The sequence below is a fragment of the Oncorhynchus masou genome, unplaced genomic scaffold (assembly GCF_036934945.1).
Source record: "Oncorhynchus masou masou isolate Uvic2021 unplaced genomic scaffold, UVic_Omas_1.1 unplaced_scaffold_618, whole genome shotgun sequence".
In the NCBI taxonomy this organism is placed as follows: Eukaryota; Metazoa; Chordata; class Actinopteri; order Salmoniformes; family Salmonidae; genus Oncorhynchus; species Oncorhynchus masou.
The window spans coordinates 125,450-143,497 of NW_027012609.1; the positions used below are offsets into that span (position 1 = coordinate 125,450).

The window sequence follows — 18,048 nt, forward strand, 5'->3', positions numbered from 1 at the left end:
AACAGGCCTGTAGAGTGACGGTTCCGTGGTAGAACAGACCTGTAGAGTGACAGTTCCGTGGTAGAACAGGCCTGTAGAGTGACGGTTCCGTGGTAGAACAGGCCTGTAGAGTGACAGTTCCGTGGTAGAACAGGCCTGTAGAGTGACAGTTCCGTGGTAGAACAGGCCTGTAGAGTGACGGTTCCATGGTAGAACAGGCCTGTAGAGTGACAGTTCCATGGTAGAACAGGCCTGTAGAGTGACGGTTCCGTGGTAGAACAGGCCTGTAGAGTGACAGTTCCGTGGTAGAACAGGCCTGTAGAGTGACAGTTCCGTGGTAGAACAGGCCTGTAGAGTGACGGTTCCGTGGTAGAACAGGCCTGTAGAGTGACAGTTCCGTGGTAGAACAGGCCTGTAGAGTGACAGTTCCATGGTAGAACAGGCCTGTAGAGTGACGGTTCCGTGGTAGAACAGGCCTGTAGAGGGGCGATTCCGTGGTAGAACAGGCCTGTAGAGTGACGATTCCGTGGTAGAACAGGCCTGTAGAGTGACGGTTCCGTGGTAGAACAGGCCTGTAGAGTGACAGTTCCGTGGTAGAACAGGCCTGTAGAGTGACGATTCCGTGGTAGAACAGGCCTGTAGAGTGACGGTTCCGTGGTAGAACAGGCCTGTAGAGTGACGGTTCCGTGGTAGAACAGACCTGTAGAGTGACGGTTCCGTGGTAGAACAGGCCTGTAGAGTGACGGTTCCGTGGTAGAACAGGCCTGTAGAGTGACGGTTCCGTGGTAGAACAGGCCTGTAGAGTGACAGTTCCGTGGTAGAACAGGCCTGTAGAGTGACAGTTCCGTGGTAGAACAGGCCTGTAGAGTGACAGTTCCGTGGTAGAACAGGCCTGTAGAGTGACAGTTCCGTGGTAGAACAGGCCTGTAGAGTGACGGTTCCACGGTAGAACAGGCCTGTAGATTGACGGTTCCGTGGTAGAATAGGCATGTAGAGTGACAGTTCCGTGGTAGAACAGGCCTGTAGAGTGACGGTTCCGCGGTAGAACAGGCCTGTAGAGTGACGGTTCTGTGGTAGAACAGGCCTGTAGAGTGACGGTTCTGTGGTAGAACAGGCCTGTAGAGTGACGGTTCCGTGGTAGAACAGGCCTGTAGGTTGACGGTTCCATGGTAGAACAGGCCTGTAGAGTGACAGTTCCGTGGTAGAACAGGCCTGTAGAGTGACGGTTCCGTGGTAGAACAGGCCTGTAGAGTGACGGTTCCGTGGTAGAACAGGCCTGTAGGTTGACGGTTCCATGGTAGAACAGGCCTGTAGAGTGACGGTTCCGTGTAAAACAGACCATCTATCTATGCTGCATGCCTGTTCTTACTGTGTGAGTGAAGGAGGGGGAGCTTGGGGGAAGGAGTTGGTCTGGTCATGGGGATTCTGGGTAGAGCCCCTCCTGGACCCTGAGATCCAGACAGCTGCACGGTATGGGCTGGCAGAGTCCTGCAGGGGGTCTGGAGGGTATGCACCTGAGGAACCTGGGACATTACCTGTCTGCCGGTCTGTCTGTCTGCCGGTCTGTCTATCTACCTGTCTGCCTACCTGTCTGCCTATACTGTCTGTCTACCGTTCTGTCTACCGGTCTGTCTGCCTGTGTGTCTATATGGTCTCCCTCTGAGGCCTTCTCCAGGAGCTGAGCCAGGGGGGTGGGGGGGTGGAGAAGCTGGCGACAGAGGTGCTCTTTGAACCCTGTAAAGGGTTCCAGTAACCCAGGCTGGACTGGGACCGGGGGTGGGACACACCCCTCCTCCTCCTCCTCCCACAGACAGCCCAACGTCGTCCCCCAGTCCCTCAGCCTCCTCGTGTTGGAGATGGGTAGTCTTCTCAGGGCTGGTTTCAGGGGACGGATGGGGCAACGCTGGAGCTGAGACTGGGACTGACTCAGGTTGCTGCTGTTCTCAGCCTTGGACCATGTGATGCTCAGTCTGATCAACAACATCTCTCCCCTCCCCTGGGTTGGAGCCCTTGGTTCAGTCCACTCAGTCCTTCCTTGGGTTAAAGCCTTTGGATCGGTCCACTCAGAGGAGTATGGAGGGGGGTTATCTCTCAGAAGGTGTGGCTGGAATCTGTATACTTTCTCAGGACCGATGGTGTTAGATATAGCGCAGGTGGATGTAGAAGAGAGGACTCTGGGATACGGGGGTTTTCTATCTTCCTCTGGCTTCCTGGTTTGCGTTTCGTTGTCAGGGGTGATCGGGTACGCGGCCTGCAGCGCGGGGCTGTGGGACGTGATGCGTAGGGGCTCAGTTGGAGGTGGATCAGAAATGATCTTGGACATGGTCCCAACAGGTACTTTGAGGAGGTCCTCATTATTAAAACTCTTCGTCAGACCAACAGTCTTCTTCTCTGGTAGTCCAGAGGGAACGTCTCCCTGCTTCTTCAGACCAACAGTCTTCTTCTCTGGTAGTCCAGAGGGAACGTCTCCCTGCTTCTTCAGACCAACAGTCTTCTTCTCTGGTAGTCCAGAGGGAACGTCTCCCTGCTTCTTCAGACCAACAGTCTTCTTCTCTGGTAGTCCAGAGGGAACGTCTCCCTGCTTCTCAGGCCTACAAAAACAGGTGATAGACAAAAAGTGAATAGAGACTGAGAATTCAGTCTTACCATCATGCAAAGCAGAGAGATACAGATGCAGATGCAGAGACTTCTAACATGAGATTTCTAACATGTTTTAAAAGGGATTTAATGTTTTCTCTCTCTGTGAAAAATGGCTGGCATTTTCTAGTATAATATGTTGTACATTGACATTTATTGTCAGAGTCAGTTTGCAGAGTGAACACAGCAGCACGGTGTATTCTCCTAAACAAGCTCGTCTTTTATACCCCTGGAGAGATCCATCCTCGGTTTTATGACTTGTTCTGAATCTTCTCATTATCGTGTCAGGGGTGGATATCTCAATTCAATAAAAGACCAATAAAATACTTCAATCACAAGCAGTTTGTTTGCTCCACTAATGATATTTTAACTTTATCCAAAAAGGAACACCGAAACTCCAATATCACTTATAGTTAATGGATTATTTGGGGCAAAAATGGAGACATAATGAAATTTACTCTGGTAAATCCGAGGTGGTGTAGATAGTATTAAATAAATAATCTAATTTCAGGCTTTTACGAGAAAGCTAGCCCTCCGTATTGGATGTTTGACAGAAAGCTAGCCCTCCCTATTGGCTGTGCGACAGAAGGCTAGCCCTCCCTATTGGCTGTGCGACAGAAAGCTAGCCCTCCGTATTGGCTGTGCGACAGAAAGCTAGCCCTCCGTATTGGCTGTGCGACAGAAAGCTAGCCCTCCTATTGGCTGTTTGACAGAAAGCTAGCCCTCCTATTGGCTGTTTGACAGAAAGCTAGCCCTCCTATTGGCTGTTTGACAGAAAGCTAGCCCTCCGTATTGGCTGTGCGACAGAAAGCTAGCCCTCCTATTGGCTGTTTGACAGAAAGCTAGCCCTCCTATTGGCTGTTTGACAGAAAGCTAGCCCTCCCTATTGGCTGTGCGACAGAAAGCTAGCCCTCCCTATTGGCTGTGCGACAGAAAGCTAGCCCTCCGTATTGGCTGTGCGACAGAAAGCTAGCCCTCCGTATTGGCTGTGCGACAGAAAGCTAGCCCTCCGTATTGGCTGTGCGACAGAAAGCTAGCCCTCCCTATTGGCTGTGCGACAGAAAGCTAGCCCTCCGTATTGGCTGTGCGACAGAAAGCTAGCCCTCCGTATTGGCTGTTTGACAGAAAGCTAGCCCTCCGTATTGGCTGTTTGACAGAAAGCTAGCCCTCCGTATTGGCTGTGCGACAGAAAGCTAGCCCTCCGTATTGGCTGTTTGACAGAAAGCTAGCCCTCCGTATTGGCTGTGCGACAGAAAACTAGCCCTCCGTATTGGCTGTGTGACAGAAAGCTAGCCCTCCTATTGGCTGTTTGACAGAAAGCAAGCCCTCCTATTGGCTGTGTGACAGAAAGCTAGCCCTCCTATTGGCTGTTTGACAGAAGGCAAGCCCTCCTATTGGCTGTTTGCATTCCAGAAGCACTTCTTCCTTTTTATTTTATATTGAGGCACTTTACGCCCATTTTATTAGTCCCACTGCGTTCCATGCTAGAGGTGATTGTGGTGTGTGTGTGTGTGGTGTGTGTGTGTGTGTAATCTGCATGGCCCTCACAACTCTCCAGTTCTGCTCAGGCTCTTAACCTCTCTCTCCAACTGCTCTCTCCCTCTTTCTCGCACCAGATAGTTAAATGAATGTCTCAGAGTTCCTCTCCCCCTGCTTCCCCCTCTTTCTGCCCTGCTTCCCCCTTTCTCCTCCTGCCTCAGGCAGCAGACTAACCAGCCTTTAAATCATTAATAAGCAGAAAATGAGACCGCGTGTGTCTGCTGCCGGAGATATTGACGAGGCACTTCTTTCTCCTCTTCACCTCTTTTTTCATTTGTTGCCATGAATTTAACGAACAAGACACTCATATTTAGAGGAGCTAAAGCTGTGAAAACAGATTACTGTATGTAGACTATACCTGGGGAGGGATGATTGCTGTATGTAGACTATACCTGGGGAGGGATGATTGCTGTATGTTGACTATACCTGGGGAGGGATGATTGCTGTATGTAGACTATACCTGGGGAGGGATGATTGCTGTATGTAGACTATACCTGGGGAGGGATGATTGCTGTATGTAGACTATACCTGGGGAGGGATGATTACTGTATGTAGACTATACCTGGGGAGGGATGATTGCTGTATGTAGACTATACCTGGGGAGGGATGATTGCTGTATGTAGACTATACCTGGGGAGGGATGATTACTGTATGTAGACTATACCTGGGGAGGGATGATTGCTGTATGTAGACTATACCTGGGGAGGGATGATTGCTGTATGTAGACTATACCTGGGGAGGGATGATTGCTGTATGTAGACTATACCTGGGGAGGGATGATTGCTGTATGTAGACTATACCTGGGGAGGGATGATTGCTGTATGTAGACTATACCTGGGGAGGGATGATTGCTGTATGTAGACTATACCTGGGGAGGGATGATTGCTGTATGTAGACTATACCTGGGGAGGGATGATTGCTGTATGTAGACTATACCTGGGGAGGGATGATTGCTGTATGTAGACTATACCTAGGGAGGGATGATTACTGTATGTAGACTATACCTGGGGAGTGATGATTGCTGTATGTAGACTATACCTGGGGGGAGAAGCGTGAGACTCCATTATTAGCAGTACTGTGGCGGGGTCCCCCAGGGGTGTGTCCTGACGCCCTGTAGAGTTACTGTGTGAGTAGCTCCTCTTCCTCACATTGGGCCGTGAGTAATTAGTTAGAACCTACATTGAGAAAGGTATCTAACCTGTACCCAGCTGGACCTGGGGGTCTTTCCTGGTGCAGAGGCTCATGGGTTCTGGTAGATTTGATGATGGGTGGAAGTCTGGAACATCTCAGGTAGCCAGTACCCCTCAATTCCAGACTGGCTCTATGACAAACATAAAAACACATGTACTGAGTGATAAAATATTAGGAACACCTGCTCTTTCCATGACATACTACAGACTGACCAGGTGAATTCAGGTGAATGATATGATCCCTTATTGATTTCACCTGTTAAATCCACTTCAATCAGTGTAGATGAAGGGGAGGAGACGGGTTAAAGAAAGATCTTTAAGCCTTGAGACAATTGAGACATGGGTTGTATATGTGAGCCATTCAGAGGGTGAATGGGCAAGATACAAGATGTAAGTGCCTTTGAACAGGAAGTAGGTGCCAGGTGCACCGGTTTGTGTCAAGAACTGCAACGCTGCTGGGTTTTCACTCTCAGTAGTTTCCTGTGTGTATCAAGAATGGTCCACCACCCAAAGGATTTCCAGCCAACTTGACACAACTGTGGGGAAACACTGGAGTCAACATGGGTCAGCATCCCTGTGGAACGCTTTCAACACCTTGTCGAGTCCATGCCCTGACAAATTGATGCTGTTCTGAGTGTGAAAGGGGGGGGGGTTGCAACTCACTATTAGGTTCTTAATGTTTGGTGTACTCTGTGTATACACATGGGGTCGTATTGACTCATATAGACATGGGGTCATATTGCCTCATACAGACATTGGGTCATATTGACTCATATAGACATTGGGCTATATTGCCTCATATAGACATTGGGTCATATTGACTCATATAGACATTGGGTCATATTGCCTCATATAGACATTGGGTCATATTGCCTCATATAGACATTGGGCTATATTGCCTCATATAGACATTGGGTCATATTGCCTCATATAGACATGGGGTCATATTGACTCATATAGACATGGGGTCATATTGACTCATATAGACATGGGGTCATATTGACTCATATAGACATGGGGTCATATTGACTCATATAGACATGGGGTCATATTGACTCATATAGACATGGGGTCATATTGACTCATACAGACATGGGGTCATATTGACTCATATAGACATGGGGTCATATAGACATGGGGTCATATTGACTCATATAGACATGGGGTCATATTGACTCATATAGACATGGGGTCATATTGACTCATATAGACATGGGGTCATATTGACTCATACAGACATGGGGTCATATTGACTCATATAGACATGGGGTCATATAGACATGGGGTCATATTGACTCATATAGACATGGGGTCATATTGACTCATATAGACATGGGGTCATATTGACTCATATAGACATGGGGTCATATTGACTCATATAGACATGGGGTCATATAGACATGGGGTCATATAGACATGGGGTCATATTGACTCATATAGACATGGGGTCATATTGACTCATATAGACATGGGGTCATATAGACATGGGGTCATATAGACATGGGGTCATATTGACTCATATAGACATGGGTCATATTGACTCATATAGACATGGGGTCATATTGACTCCAGTTCAATCCAAAGCATTTCCTCTCAGGGACAGGAAGTGTTGCATGGCGAGGAGTGGCCTTGAGAGAAACATGTCAATGAAAGGAGGAAGTACCTGGGGTCATATTGACTCATATAGACATGGGGTCATATTGACTCATATAGACATGGGGTCATATAGACATGGGGTCATATAGACATGGGGTCATATTGGGTCATATAGACATGGGTCATATTGACTCATATAGACATGGGGTCATATTGACTCCAGTTCTATCCAAAGCATTTCCCCTCAGGGACAGGAAGTGTTGCATGGCGAGGAGTGGCCTTGAGAGAAACATGTCAATGAAAGGAGGAAGTACCTGGGGTCATATTGACTCATACAGACATTGGGTCATATTGACTCCAGTTCTATCCAAAGCATTTCCCCTCAGGGACAGGAAGTGTTGCATGGCGAGGAGTGGCCTTGAGAGAAACATGTCAATGAAAGGAGGAAGTACCTGGGGTCATATTGACTCATACAGACATTGGGTCATATTGACTCCAGTTCAATCCAAAGCATTTCCTCTCAGGGACAGGAAGTGTTGCATGGCGAGGAGTGGCCTTGAGAGAAACATGTCAATGAAAGGAGGAAGTACCTGGGGTCATATAGACATGGGATCATATTGACTCCAGTTCTATCCAAAGCATTTCCTCTCAGGGACAGGAAGTGCTGCATGGCGAGGAGTGGCCTTGAGAGAAACATGTCAATGAAAGGAGGAAGTACCTGGGGTCATATAGACATGGGGTCATATTGACTCCAGTTCAATCCAAAGCATTTCCTCTCAGGGACAGGAAGTGCTGCATGGCGAGGAGTGGCCTTGAGAGAAACATGTCAATGAAAGGAGGAAGTACCTGGGGTCAGGGTGAATCTTCGTAACAGGGGGCAGTCTGAGCTCGGGGATGGTGTGTCTCTTCGGGAAGCCCCGTGACCTTTTCACCTTTGAGGCGTGACTCAGGGCGCTTGTCATACTGGGCATGCTCCGTAGGCTCAGCGTCTCTTCCTGGTCTTCCTCATCCAGGGCTCCTCTTCTCGTTGCACCAGGCAGCGAGGCCAGATCTCTAGTCACATCCTGGACCAAATGAAAACACAGAGGGGGGGGGGGGGGTTGTGTTCATATGATGCTCTGTCTGAAACCCCTCTTTCCAGATCTACAGGAAGGGCGTAGAGGGTCGAAGACAGGGGGGGGGTTGTGTTCATATGATGCTCTGTCTTAAACCCCTCTTTCCAGATCTACAGGAAGGGCGTAAGAGGGTCGAAGACAGGGGGGGGGGGGGGTGAATTTGGGATCTAAACAAATCAACCACTGTGTATTGATCTCTTCAAGAAGCCTGTGCTTTCCCTAAACCCTATTCCACAGTGTTAGAAGAGAGGATAGCATCTGTATGAAGATGACTTAGTAGCTGCTGTTCCTGTACTCTACCTTACGGTGCTGCAGGTAGGCTGGCTCTGAGTAGTATGAGAGGACAGGGGAAACGGTCTCTCTGTGGGGTGACTGGGTTCTCTTCATGATCCTGGGGAGGTGCATCTTAAGGAAGTGTTGCTGATCAGAGGGCCTGTCCACAAGATACATGGATGTCTCCTCAGAATGGACGAGGAAGCAGGGTTATATAGATCCTTGGTACCGATGAAGCTACACTTTGTACAACTTTTATAGGAGATAAACAATGTCAATAAACAACTTGAAACTATCTGCAGCATCAAGGAATATCCAATCCTGATATTGTGTAGTATGTGTTCAACTTCCCTAGAGATAAAGAAACATTGTTTATCCAATCCTGATATTGTGTAGTATGTGTTCAACTTCCCTAGAGATAAAGAAACATTGTTTATCCAATCCTGATAGTGTAGTATGTGTTCAACTTCCCTAGAGATAAAGAAACATTGTTTATCCTCAACGTTTATCCAATCCTGATATTGTGTAGTATGTGTTCAACTTCCCTAGAGATAAAGAAACATTGTTTATCCAATCCTGATAGTGTAGTATGTGTTCAACTTCCCTAGAGATAAAGAAACGTTGTTTATCCACAACGTATATACAATCCTGATATTGGACAATTTCTTTAGAGACATAAAAACTCATAACTTCAAAAAAACACATGTTTTTTTTTTGCATCAATATATTGTAAACCCCCCTCACCAACCTCTTGTTCCTTCCATGAAGTGTGTCTCTGTCTCTCAGGACGCTGCTGGTGTCCTCATGTCTACTGTGGAAGAGCCAGGAGACAGAAAATAGCTTTTAAAAACATTTAAATGACGTTTCCAAACTGAGAATGAATCTAAACATTCCTGTTCATTAGAATGAGTCTTTCTGTTGTTGTGGTAATTCATTCAGTCTTTCAGCCAGCAGCACCGGTAAGATTCTATTAGTGCGGGAAGCTATTTATTTATTTATTATTTATATTTGCATATAAATTGCATTTTGCTGCTTTAATTCCAGCTCTGGGCAGAGGGAAAAACATGTTTAATGATTGCTTGGATGGTAATCTGACAAACTGATTCAAGAGAAGTCTTAAAATTAACCCGCTTTGTGTTTTTAAGGTTAAATTGTTGATTAAGTTTAAAATTTGCCATGAAATAACCGGTTGTATCGGGTCCACTCCTGTCTCTCTGCCAAAACACAACCTCTAAAATACTCAAGTAAAGTCATTTCAAGTGGTCCTTATGAGTATTCGGACAAAATCAGATCGCTTCATCACACGCCAGACCTTTCTTGAGTTGTAGAACAAACTCAAACGTGTTTAGTGTTTCTGCAGAATAAAGCTATAGCGTACATCTTACCTTAAAAGACACAGAGTTACGTTAATGTGTAAAGTTCAGTAGTGAGTCGTACCTGAGTGCTGGTCATGTCGGCCGTTGAGCAGGGTGGCTAGTGGGAGGTAAAGTGTTGAGGAGGCTCCTGAGTGCCTGCCTCTGCCCCCTCCTACCTCTTGCAGAGGGACACCGGGAACTAACACGGAGGGGATAGGTCAGCTCTAAAGTCCCAGTTCAGCCAGCCCACTGCTGCTGATGGGTTCTTCTATGGGGACGGACAATTAAAACTTCTTAGAACCTGTTTTTTTTCTTCCTAAGAGTGTAGCTGTCTATGACATCATAAGCTTCTTAGAACCTGTTTTTTTTCTTCCTAAGAGTGTAGCTGTCTATGACATCATAAGCTTCTTAGAACCTGTATTTTTTCTTCCTAAGAGTGTAGCTGTCTATGACATCATAAGCTTCTTAGAACCTGTTTTTTTTCTTCCTAAGAGTGTAGCTGTCTATGACATCATAAGCTTCTTAGAACATGTTTTTTTCTTCCTAAGAGTGTAGCTGTCTATGACATCATAAGCTTCTTAGAACCTGTTTTTTTCTTCCTAAGAGTGTAGCTGTCTATGACATCATAAGCTTCTTAGAACCTGTTTTTTTTCTTCCTAAGAGTGCAGCTGTCTATGACATCATAAGCTTCTTAGAACCTGTTTTTTTTCTTCCTAAGAGTGTAGCTGTCTATGACATCATAAGCTTCTTAGAACCTGTTTTTTTTCTTCCTAAGAGTGTAGCTGTCTATGACACCATAAGCTTCTTAGAACCTGTTTTTTTTCTTCCTAAGAGTGTAGCTGTCTATGACATCATAAGCTTCTTAGAACCTGTTTTTTTTCTTCGTAAGAGTGTAGCTGTCTATGACACCATAAGCTTCTTAGAACCTGTTTTTTTTCTTCATAAGAGTGGAGCTGTCTATGACACCATAAGCTAGCCATATCAGGGCTATGGGCTGGCCGTACTCCTTCAATAAGACCCCACACAAAACAGGGACTACTCAGTCTAAAGGACCAGGGACTACTCAGTCCAAAGGACCAGGGACCACTCAGTCTAAAGGACCAGGGACCACTCAGTCTAAAGGACCAGGGACCACTCAGTCTAAAGGACCAGGTACCACTCAGTCCAAAGGACCAGGGACCACTCAGTCCAAAGGACCAGGGACCACTCAGTCTAAAGGACCAGGGACCACTCAGTCTAAAGGACCAGGGACTACTCAGTCCAAAGGACCAGGGACTACTCAGTCTAAAGGACCAGGGACCACTCAGTCTAAAGGACCAGGGACTACTCAGTCTAAAGGACCAGGGACCACTCAGTCCAAAGGACCAGGGACTACTCAGTCCAAAGGACCAGGGACTACTCAGTCTAAAGGACCAGGGACTACTCAGTCTAAAGGACCAGGGACCACTCAGTCTAAAGGACCAGGGACCACTCAGTCTAAAGGACCAGGTACCACTCAGTCCAAAGGACCAGGGACCACTCAGTCCGAAGGACCAGGGACCACTCAGTCCAAAGGACCAGGGACCACTCAGTCCAAAGGACCAGGGACCACTCAGTCTAAAGGACCAGGGACCACTCAGTCTAAAGGACCAGGGACCACTCCATCTAAAGGACCAGGGACCACTCAGTCTAAAGGACCAGGGACCACTCAGTCTAAAGGACCAGGGACCACTCAGTCTAAAGGACCAGGGACTACTCAGTCTAAAGGACCAGGGACCACTCAGTCTAAAGGACCAGGGACCACTCAGTCTAAAGGACCAGGGACCACTCAGTCTAAAGGACCAGGGACCACTCAGTCTAAAGGACCAGGGACCACTCAGTCTAAAGGACCAGGGACCACTCAGTCCAAAGGACCAGGGACTACTCAGTCCAAAGGACCAGGGACCACTCAGTCTAAAGGACCAGGGACCACTCAGTCCAAAGGACCAGGGACCACTCAGTCTAAAGGACCAGGGACCACTCAGTCTAAAGGACCAGGGACTACTCAGTCTAAAGGACCAGGGACCACTCAGTCCAAAGGACCAGGGACTACTCAGTCCAAAGGACCAGGGACTACTCAGTCTAAAGGACCAGGGACCACTCAGTCTAAAGGACCAGGGACCACTCAGTCTAAAGGACCAGGTACCACTCAGTCCAAAGGACCAGGGACCACTCAGTCCGAAGGACCAGGGACCACTCAGTCCAAAGGACCAGGGACCACTCAGTCCAAAGGACCAGGGACCACTCAGTCTAAAGGACCAGGGACTACTCAGTCTAAAGGACCAGGGACTACTCAGTCTAAAGGACCAGGGACTACTCAGTCTAAAGGACCAGGGACTACTCAGTCTAAAGGACCAGGGACTACCCAGTCTAAAGGACCAGGGACTACTCAGTCTAAAGGACCAGGGACCACTCAGTCTAAAGGACCAGGGACCACTCAGTCTAAAGGACCAGGGACTACTCAGTCTAAAGGACCAGGGACCACTCAGTCTAAAGGACCAGGGACCACTCAGTCTAAAGGACCAGGGACCACTCAGTCTAAAGGACCAGGGACCACTCAGTCTAAAGGACCAGGGACCACTCAGTCTAAAGGACCAGGGACCACTCAGTCTAAAGGACCAGGGACTACTCAGTCTAAAGGACCAGGGACCACTCAGTCTAAAGGACCAGGGACTACTCAGTCTAAAGGACCAGGGACCACTCAGTCTAAAGGACCAGGGACCACTCAGTCTAAAGGACCAGGGACCACTCAGTCTAAAGGACCAGGGACCACTCAGTCTAAAGGACCAGGGACCACTCAGTCTAAAGGACCAGGGACTACTCAGTCTAAAGGACCAGGGACCACTCAGTCTAAAGGACCAGGGACCACTCAGTCTAAAGGACCAGGGACTACTCAGTCTAAAGGACCAGGGACTACATAGTCTAAAGGACCAGGGACCACTCAGTCTAAAGGACCAGGGACCACTCAGTCTAAAGGACCAGGGACTACTCAGTCTAAAGGACCAGGGACCACTCAGTCTAAAGGACCAGGGACCACTCAGTCTAAAGGACCAGGGACCACTCAGTCTAATATAACTGAGACATAGTGTGACCTGTTAGACCTATAACGAAGACATTACCACAGTTGATTGCATCAGAATAGATGTAGGCTACCATTTTACCTTGAGGTTTGAAATGATTTTGCCCTTACAGTATGTGCTTTTTTTCCCCCAGGTATACCATTATCACTGATTAACAGAACAGAGCATTACCTTAGACTATGAACTTGTTTCCTCTGACTGGTATCCACAGCCAACCTGAGTTATCAGGCCACACCAGAGGGACTAAGCCCCACCTACAGTGTTCTCCCAGAGTAGAGCTCTCCTATCAGGGCACACCAGAGGGACTAAGCCCCACCTACAGTGTTCTCCCAGAGTAGAGCTCTCCTATCAGGCCACACCAGAGGGACTAAGCCCCACCTACAGTGTTCTCCCAGAGTAGAGCTCTCCTATCAGGGCACACCAGAGGGACTAAGCCCCACCTACAGTGTTCTCCCAGAGTAGAGCTCTCCTATCAGGCCACACCAGAGGGACTAAGCCCCACCTACAGTGTTCTCCCAGAGTAGAGCTCTCCTATCAGGCCACACCAGAGGGACTAAGCCCCACCTACAGTGTTCTCCCAGAGTAGAGCTCTCCTAACAGGCCACACCAGAGGGACTAACCACCTCCTGCTGTGATGTCTTCCAGAGTTGAGCTCTCCTATCAGGCCACACCAGAGGGACTAACCACCTCCTGCTGTGATGTCTTCCAGAGTAGAGCTCTCCTATCAGGCCACACCAGAGGGACTAACCACCTCCTGCTGTGATGTCTCCCAGAGTAGAGCTCTCCTATCAGGCCACACCAGAGGGACTAAGCCCCACCTACAGTGTTCTCCCAGAGTAGAGCTCTCCTATCAGGGCACACCAGCATCACACATTCCAGACACTACAATCATTAGCTCCCTCACATAATCCACACAGAGCACACACTCAGCATCACACAGGGACACAATTCACCCAACTTATTGTGGGAAGCTTGTGGGATGCTACCCAAAACATTTGACCCAAGTTAAACAATTTAAAGGCAATGCTACCAAATACACTCAATACGTATGTAAACTTCTGACCCACTGGGAATGTGAAGAAAGAAATAAAAAGCTGAAATCAATCATTCTCTCTACTATTATTCTGACATTTCACATTCTTAAAATAAAGTGGTGATCCTAACTGACCTAAGACAGGGAGTTTTTTTTACCAGGATTAAATTGGAATTGTGCAAAACTGAGTTTAAATGGATTTGGCTAAGGTGTATGTAAACTTCCGACTTCAACTGTATCTATACATGTAAACCTATAGCTTCATATATCTACACATATAAACCTGTAGTCGGTGTATAAGCTATACTCCTGCACATGGAGCTCACATCAACAGCAGCCACGTCGGACTCCATACTGTTACGGTTCCCTTTCTCAGTTCCTTCAGGAAGGACTGCCTCTCAGTGGGGGGGGACATCAGACTGCCTCTCAGTGGGGAGGACATCAGACTGCCTCTCAGTGGGGGGGACATCAGACTGCCTCTCAGTGGGGGGGGACATCAGACTGCCTCTCAGTGGGGGGGACATCAGACTGCCTCTCAGTGGGGGGGACATCAGACTGCCTCTCAGTGGGGGGACATCAGACTGCCTCTCAGTGGGGAGCGACATCAGACTGCCTCTCAGTGGGGGGGGACATCAGACTGCCTCTCAGTGGGGGGGGACATCAGACTGCCTCTCAGTGGGGGGGACATCAGACTGCCTCTCAGTGGGGGGGCATCAGACTGATGGAAGGACTGCCTCTCAGTGGGGGGGGGGACATCAGACTGTCTCTCAGTGGGGGGGACACATCAGACTGCCTCTCAGTGGGGGGACACATCAGACTGCTGGAAGGACTGTCTCTCAGTGGGGGGGACATCAGACTGTCTCTCAGTGGGGGGGGGGGGGACATCAGACTGCCTCTCAGTGGGGGGGACATCAGACTGTCTCTCAGTGGGGGGACATCAGACTGCCTCTCAGTGGGGGGGACATCAGACTGCCTCTCAGTGGGGGGGGGGGGACATCAGACTGCCTCTCAGTGGGGGGGCATCAGACTGCCTCTCAGTGGGGGGGCATCAGTGGGGGGACTGCCTCTCAGTGGGGGACATCAGACTGCCTCTCAGGGGGGACATCAGACTGCCTCTCAGTGGGGGGACATCAGACTGTCTCTCAGTGGGGGGCATCAGACTGCCTCTCAGTGGGGGGGGCATCAGACTGCCTCTCAGTGGGGGGGGCATCAGACTGCCTCTCAGTGGGGGGGACATCAGACTGCCTCTCAGTGGGGGGGGACATCAGACTGCCTCTCAGTGGGGGGGGGGGGACATCAGACTGCCTCTCAGTGGAAGGGGGGGGGGGACATCAGACTGTCTCTCAGTGGGGGGACATCAGACTGATGGTCATTTTGTTGAAACAGATAAGAGAGCGTCCTGAAAAAGGTTAACCTTTCTTCCCCCTCAAAAGCAGTGCACTATATAGGGAAGAGGGAGGCATTTGTGACTTGGCTGTTTTAACTTCTGTGTTTACTCATAACCTCTGTACATTAGCGAGGGTAGAGACTCTACACCAAGGAACACATAACGTGAGGCTTGTCCGTTTAAACTGGAAGGTCTACAACCGTTGTATTGGGCGCGTGGGACAAATACAATTTGATGTTACTGGATCTGGACTCTAAGAAATCAGTTCACGCTTTTTATTCACAAAATGTACTTCTGTCCACATACAGAGAGGCGTGTTCCTAATGCTGGGCTTTCACCCGAGGTACGGTGCTGCCTGGTCGAAGACACGCTCCTTCCCTTATCGGGTTGTTGGGGTCAAAGGTCAAATGACCTCTGCTCAACCAACCACCAGTCGACGCAAGAGACATGTACAAATTAAAAATGGAGGGCAAAAAAAAATATTTCTAAATATTTATCCACTTATTCAACACCCTGTCCTGACCATGTCTCCCACACCTCTTTAATAGTAGATTTCTGAACACAATTTAAACATCAGCTCTTCTGATTGTGTGAATCTCCCCCCCCCCCCCACCAACCAAGCTTTGTTCTAACCAACAGCCGACAAGACAAATAAAACACAGATAATGACATTCAATTCTTGCAAAAACAAAATAAACCCTCCCCCCATTCAATTCAACCCAATCTGATCCGGTAAGAACCATGGTAAACAAAAACTCAAAACAAGTGACGGTCCAGAAACCATAGAACTCAATATGCTGTCATTTTATTGATTTAACCCCTGTAGATCCCATGTTTAGTCAAGTCTCCTGTCTTGTATGTTAGGAGCCGTGTGTATGTATATATATATATATATATCCCATCGTTCGTAGAGTTAAGCTGGAGGCAGTCAGTCCGTTTCCATTTAAGTCAGTTCATATGTCATCATCTCAGCATTAAACTGTCACTCTGCAGCAGCATCCAAATTCTGCATGGAGGGACCTGTGGAATTCAGGAATTATTAGAAAACCCAAAACAAAACAACAAAAAAAGAGGAACGATGGAACAAACCAAAAACTGATTTATTTCGTGTTTTTTTGTTTGTTTTGTTTTTTAGAAATGAGAAATGTGGTGATGAGCTTAAAAGCTTTAAACTTTCTTTAACTTGTATTTTTTGTTTTACATTTTGTTGTGTTTTAAAGTTCAATTATTTTTTCTTTTCTCCTATAACTGTTGCTGATTCAGTGCAATGCATCATGGAACGATTGATAAAAGGGCCCCCCCCTCCCAGGTATTTTTTGTTGCTGTTGCGTCATCATGTTTTGGGAATGAAAGGAAGAAGAGGGGAATTGTGGGAGAGTCATAGTTTAGCTGGTGTCCATGGACTCCATGTTAGCAGAGGACGAGTCTCTCTGGATGTTTTCAAAGATGGCAGCCAGCTCGGGGTTGGAGGAGATCTGGGACTGGAACTCGCTCATCAGGGGACTCTTCTCCGCCTCGGGGATGGTGAGGAGGGCGACCACCGCCCGCATGGCTGAACGCTTCAACTCATCCTGCTTCTCAAACTCCTGCTTCACCGAGTTGGCCTTCACCTGACACACAGAGAGAGAGAGAGAGAGACACATAGAGAGACACAGAGAGAGAGAGAGAGACACACAGAGAGAGAGAGAGACAGAGAGAGAGAGAGATACAGAGAGAGAGACACAGAGAGAGAGAGAGACACAGAGAGAGAGAGAGACACAGAGAGAGAGAGAGACACAGAGAGAGAGAGAGACACAGAGACACGAGAGAGACACGAGAGAGAGAGAGAGAGAGAGAGAGAGAGAGAGAGACACACAGAGAGAGAGAGACACAGAGAGAGAGAGACACAGAGAGAGAGAGAGAGAGAGAGACACAGAGAGAGAGAGGGGTTGACATACTGTATATGTAGGTGGTTGTTGGAGAGAGATGGGACTAACACGCCACCCAGTAAAAACAACAAGGAGGCCCTTGATAGTCAGATGTACATTTCCATGGAAAATAAATTCAGACAAAATTAGTCATTAAAACTTTTTAGGGATAGGGGGCAGTATTTTCACATCTGGATGAAAAGCAGAAGCAAGGATATGTATATTATTATTAGCTTTGGATAGAAAACACTCAAGTTTTTAAACCTGTTTGAATAATGTCTGAGTATAACAGAACTGATGTGGCGAAAACCCACAATCCATCCAGGGAAATGTATGTTTTTTAGGTCAATCTGTTTTCCATTAGTTTTCTATGGTAAGCCCTTTTTAATATAAAGATGCTTGCAGTTCCTATGGCTTCCACTAGATGTCAACAGTCGTAGCCCTGTTAACTTCTTCGATATAGGGGGCGCTCTTTTAATTTTTGGATAAAAAAACGTTCCCGTTTTAAACAAGATATTTTGTCACGAAAAGATGCTCGACTATGCATATAATTGACAGCTTTGGAAAGAAAACACTGACGTTTCCAAAACTGCAAAGATATTATCTGTGAGTGCCACAGAACTGATGCTACAGGCGAAACCAAGATGAAATTTCAAACAGGAAATGGCCCAGATTTTGAGGGCGCTGTGTTCCATGTCTCCTTATATGGCTGTGAATGCACCAGGAATGAGCCTACACTTTGTCGTTTCCCCAATGTGTCTGCAGCATTGTGACGTATTTGAAGGCATATCATTGGAAGATTGACCATAAGAGACTACATTTACCAGGTGCCCGCTTGGTGTCCTCCGTCGAAATTATTGCGTAATCTCCAGCTGCGTGCACTTTACCGTTTGCTTCAGAGGAAAAAGTCAACTGCCACGAATGATTTATCATCGAATA

General features: G+C 47.7%; 2 protein-coding genes across 2 annotated transcripts in view; both read right to left on the reverse strand.

Annotated features, from left to right (window-relative positions):
* Positions 1-1,344: 1,344 nt before the first annotated feature.
* On the reverse strand, positions 1,345-10,215 carry si:dkey-39a18.1 (uncharacterized protein LOC557637 homolog). The gene is made up of 6 exons (XM_064962774.1): positions 9,078-10,215; positions 8,357-8,489; positions 7,788-8,005; positions 5,354-5,476; positions 1,604-2,570; positions 1,345-1,467 (listed from the first exon to the last, which is right to left on the reverse strand). Exons 2-6 carry the CDS (start codon positions 8,459-8,461, stop codon positions 1,345-1,347), a joined length of 1,536 nt encoding a protein of 511 aa, XP_064818846.1. The 5' UTR covers positions 8,462-8,489; positions 9,078-10,215.
* A 5,239-nt stretch (positions 10,216-15,454) lies between these two features.
* LOC135536437 (cullin-associated NEDD8-dissociated protein 1-like) overlaps positions 15,455-18,048 on the reverse strand; it is an 80,606-nt gene continuing 78,012 nt past the window's right edge. Inside the window, 1 exon segment of the mRNA XM_064962776.1 lies at positions 15,455-16,812. Within this exon segment, the coding sequence (XP_064818848.1) occupies positions 16,588-16,812 (225 nt within the window). The 3' untranslated portion in view covers positions 15,455-16,587.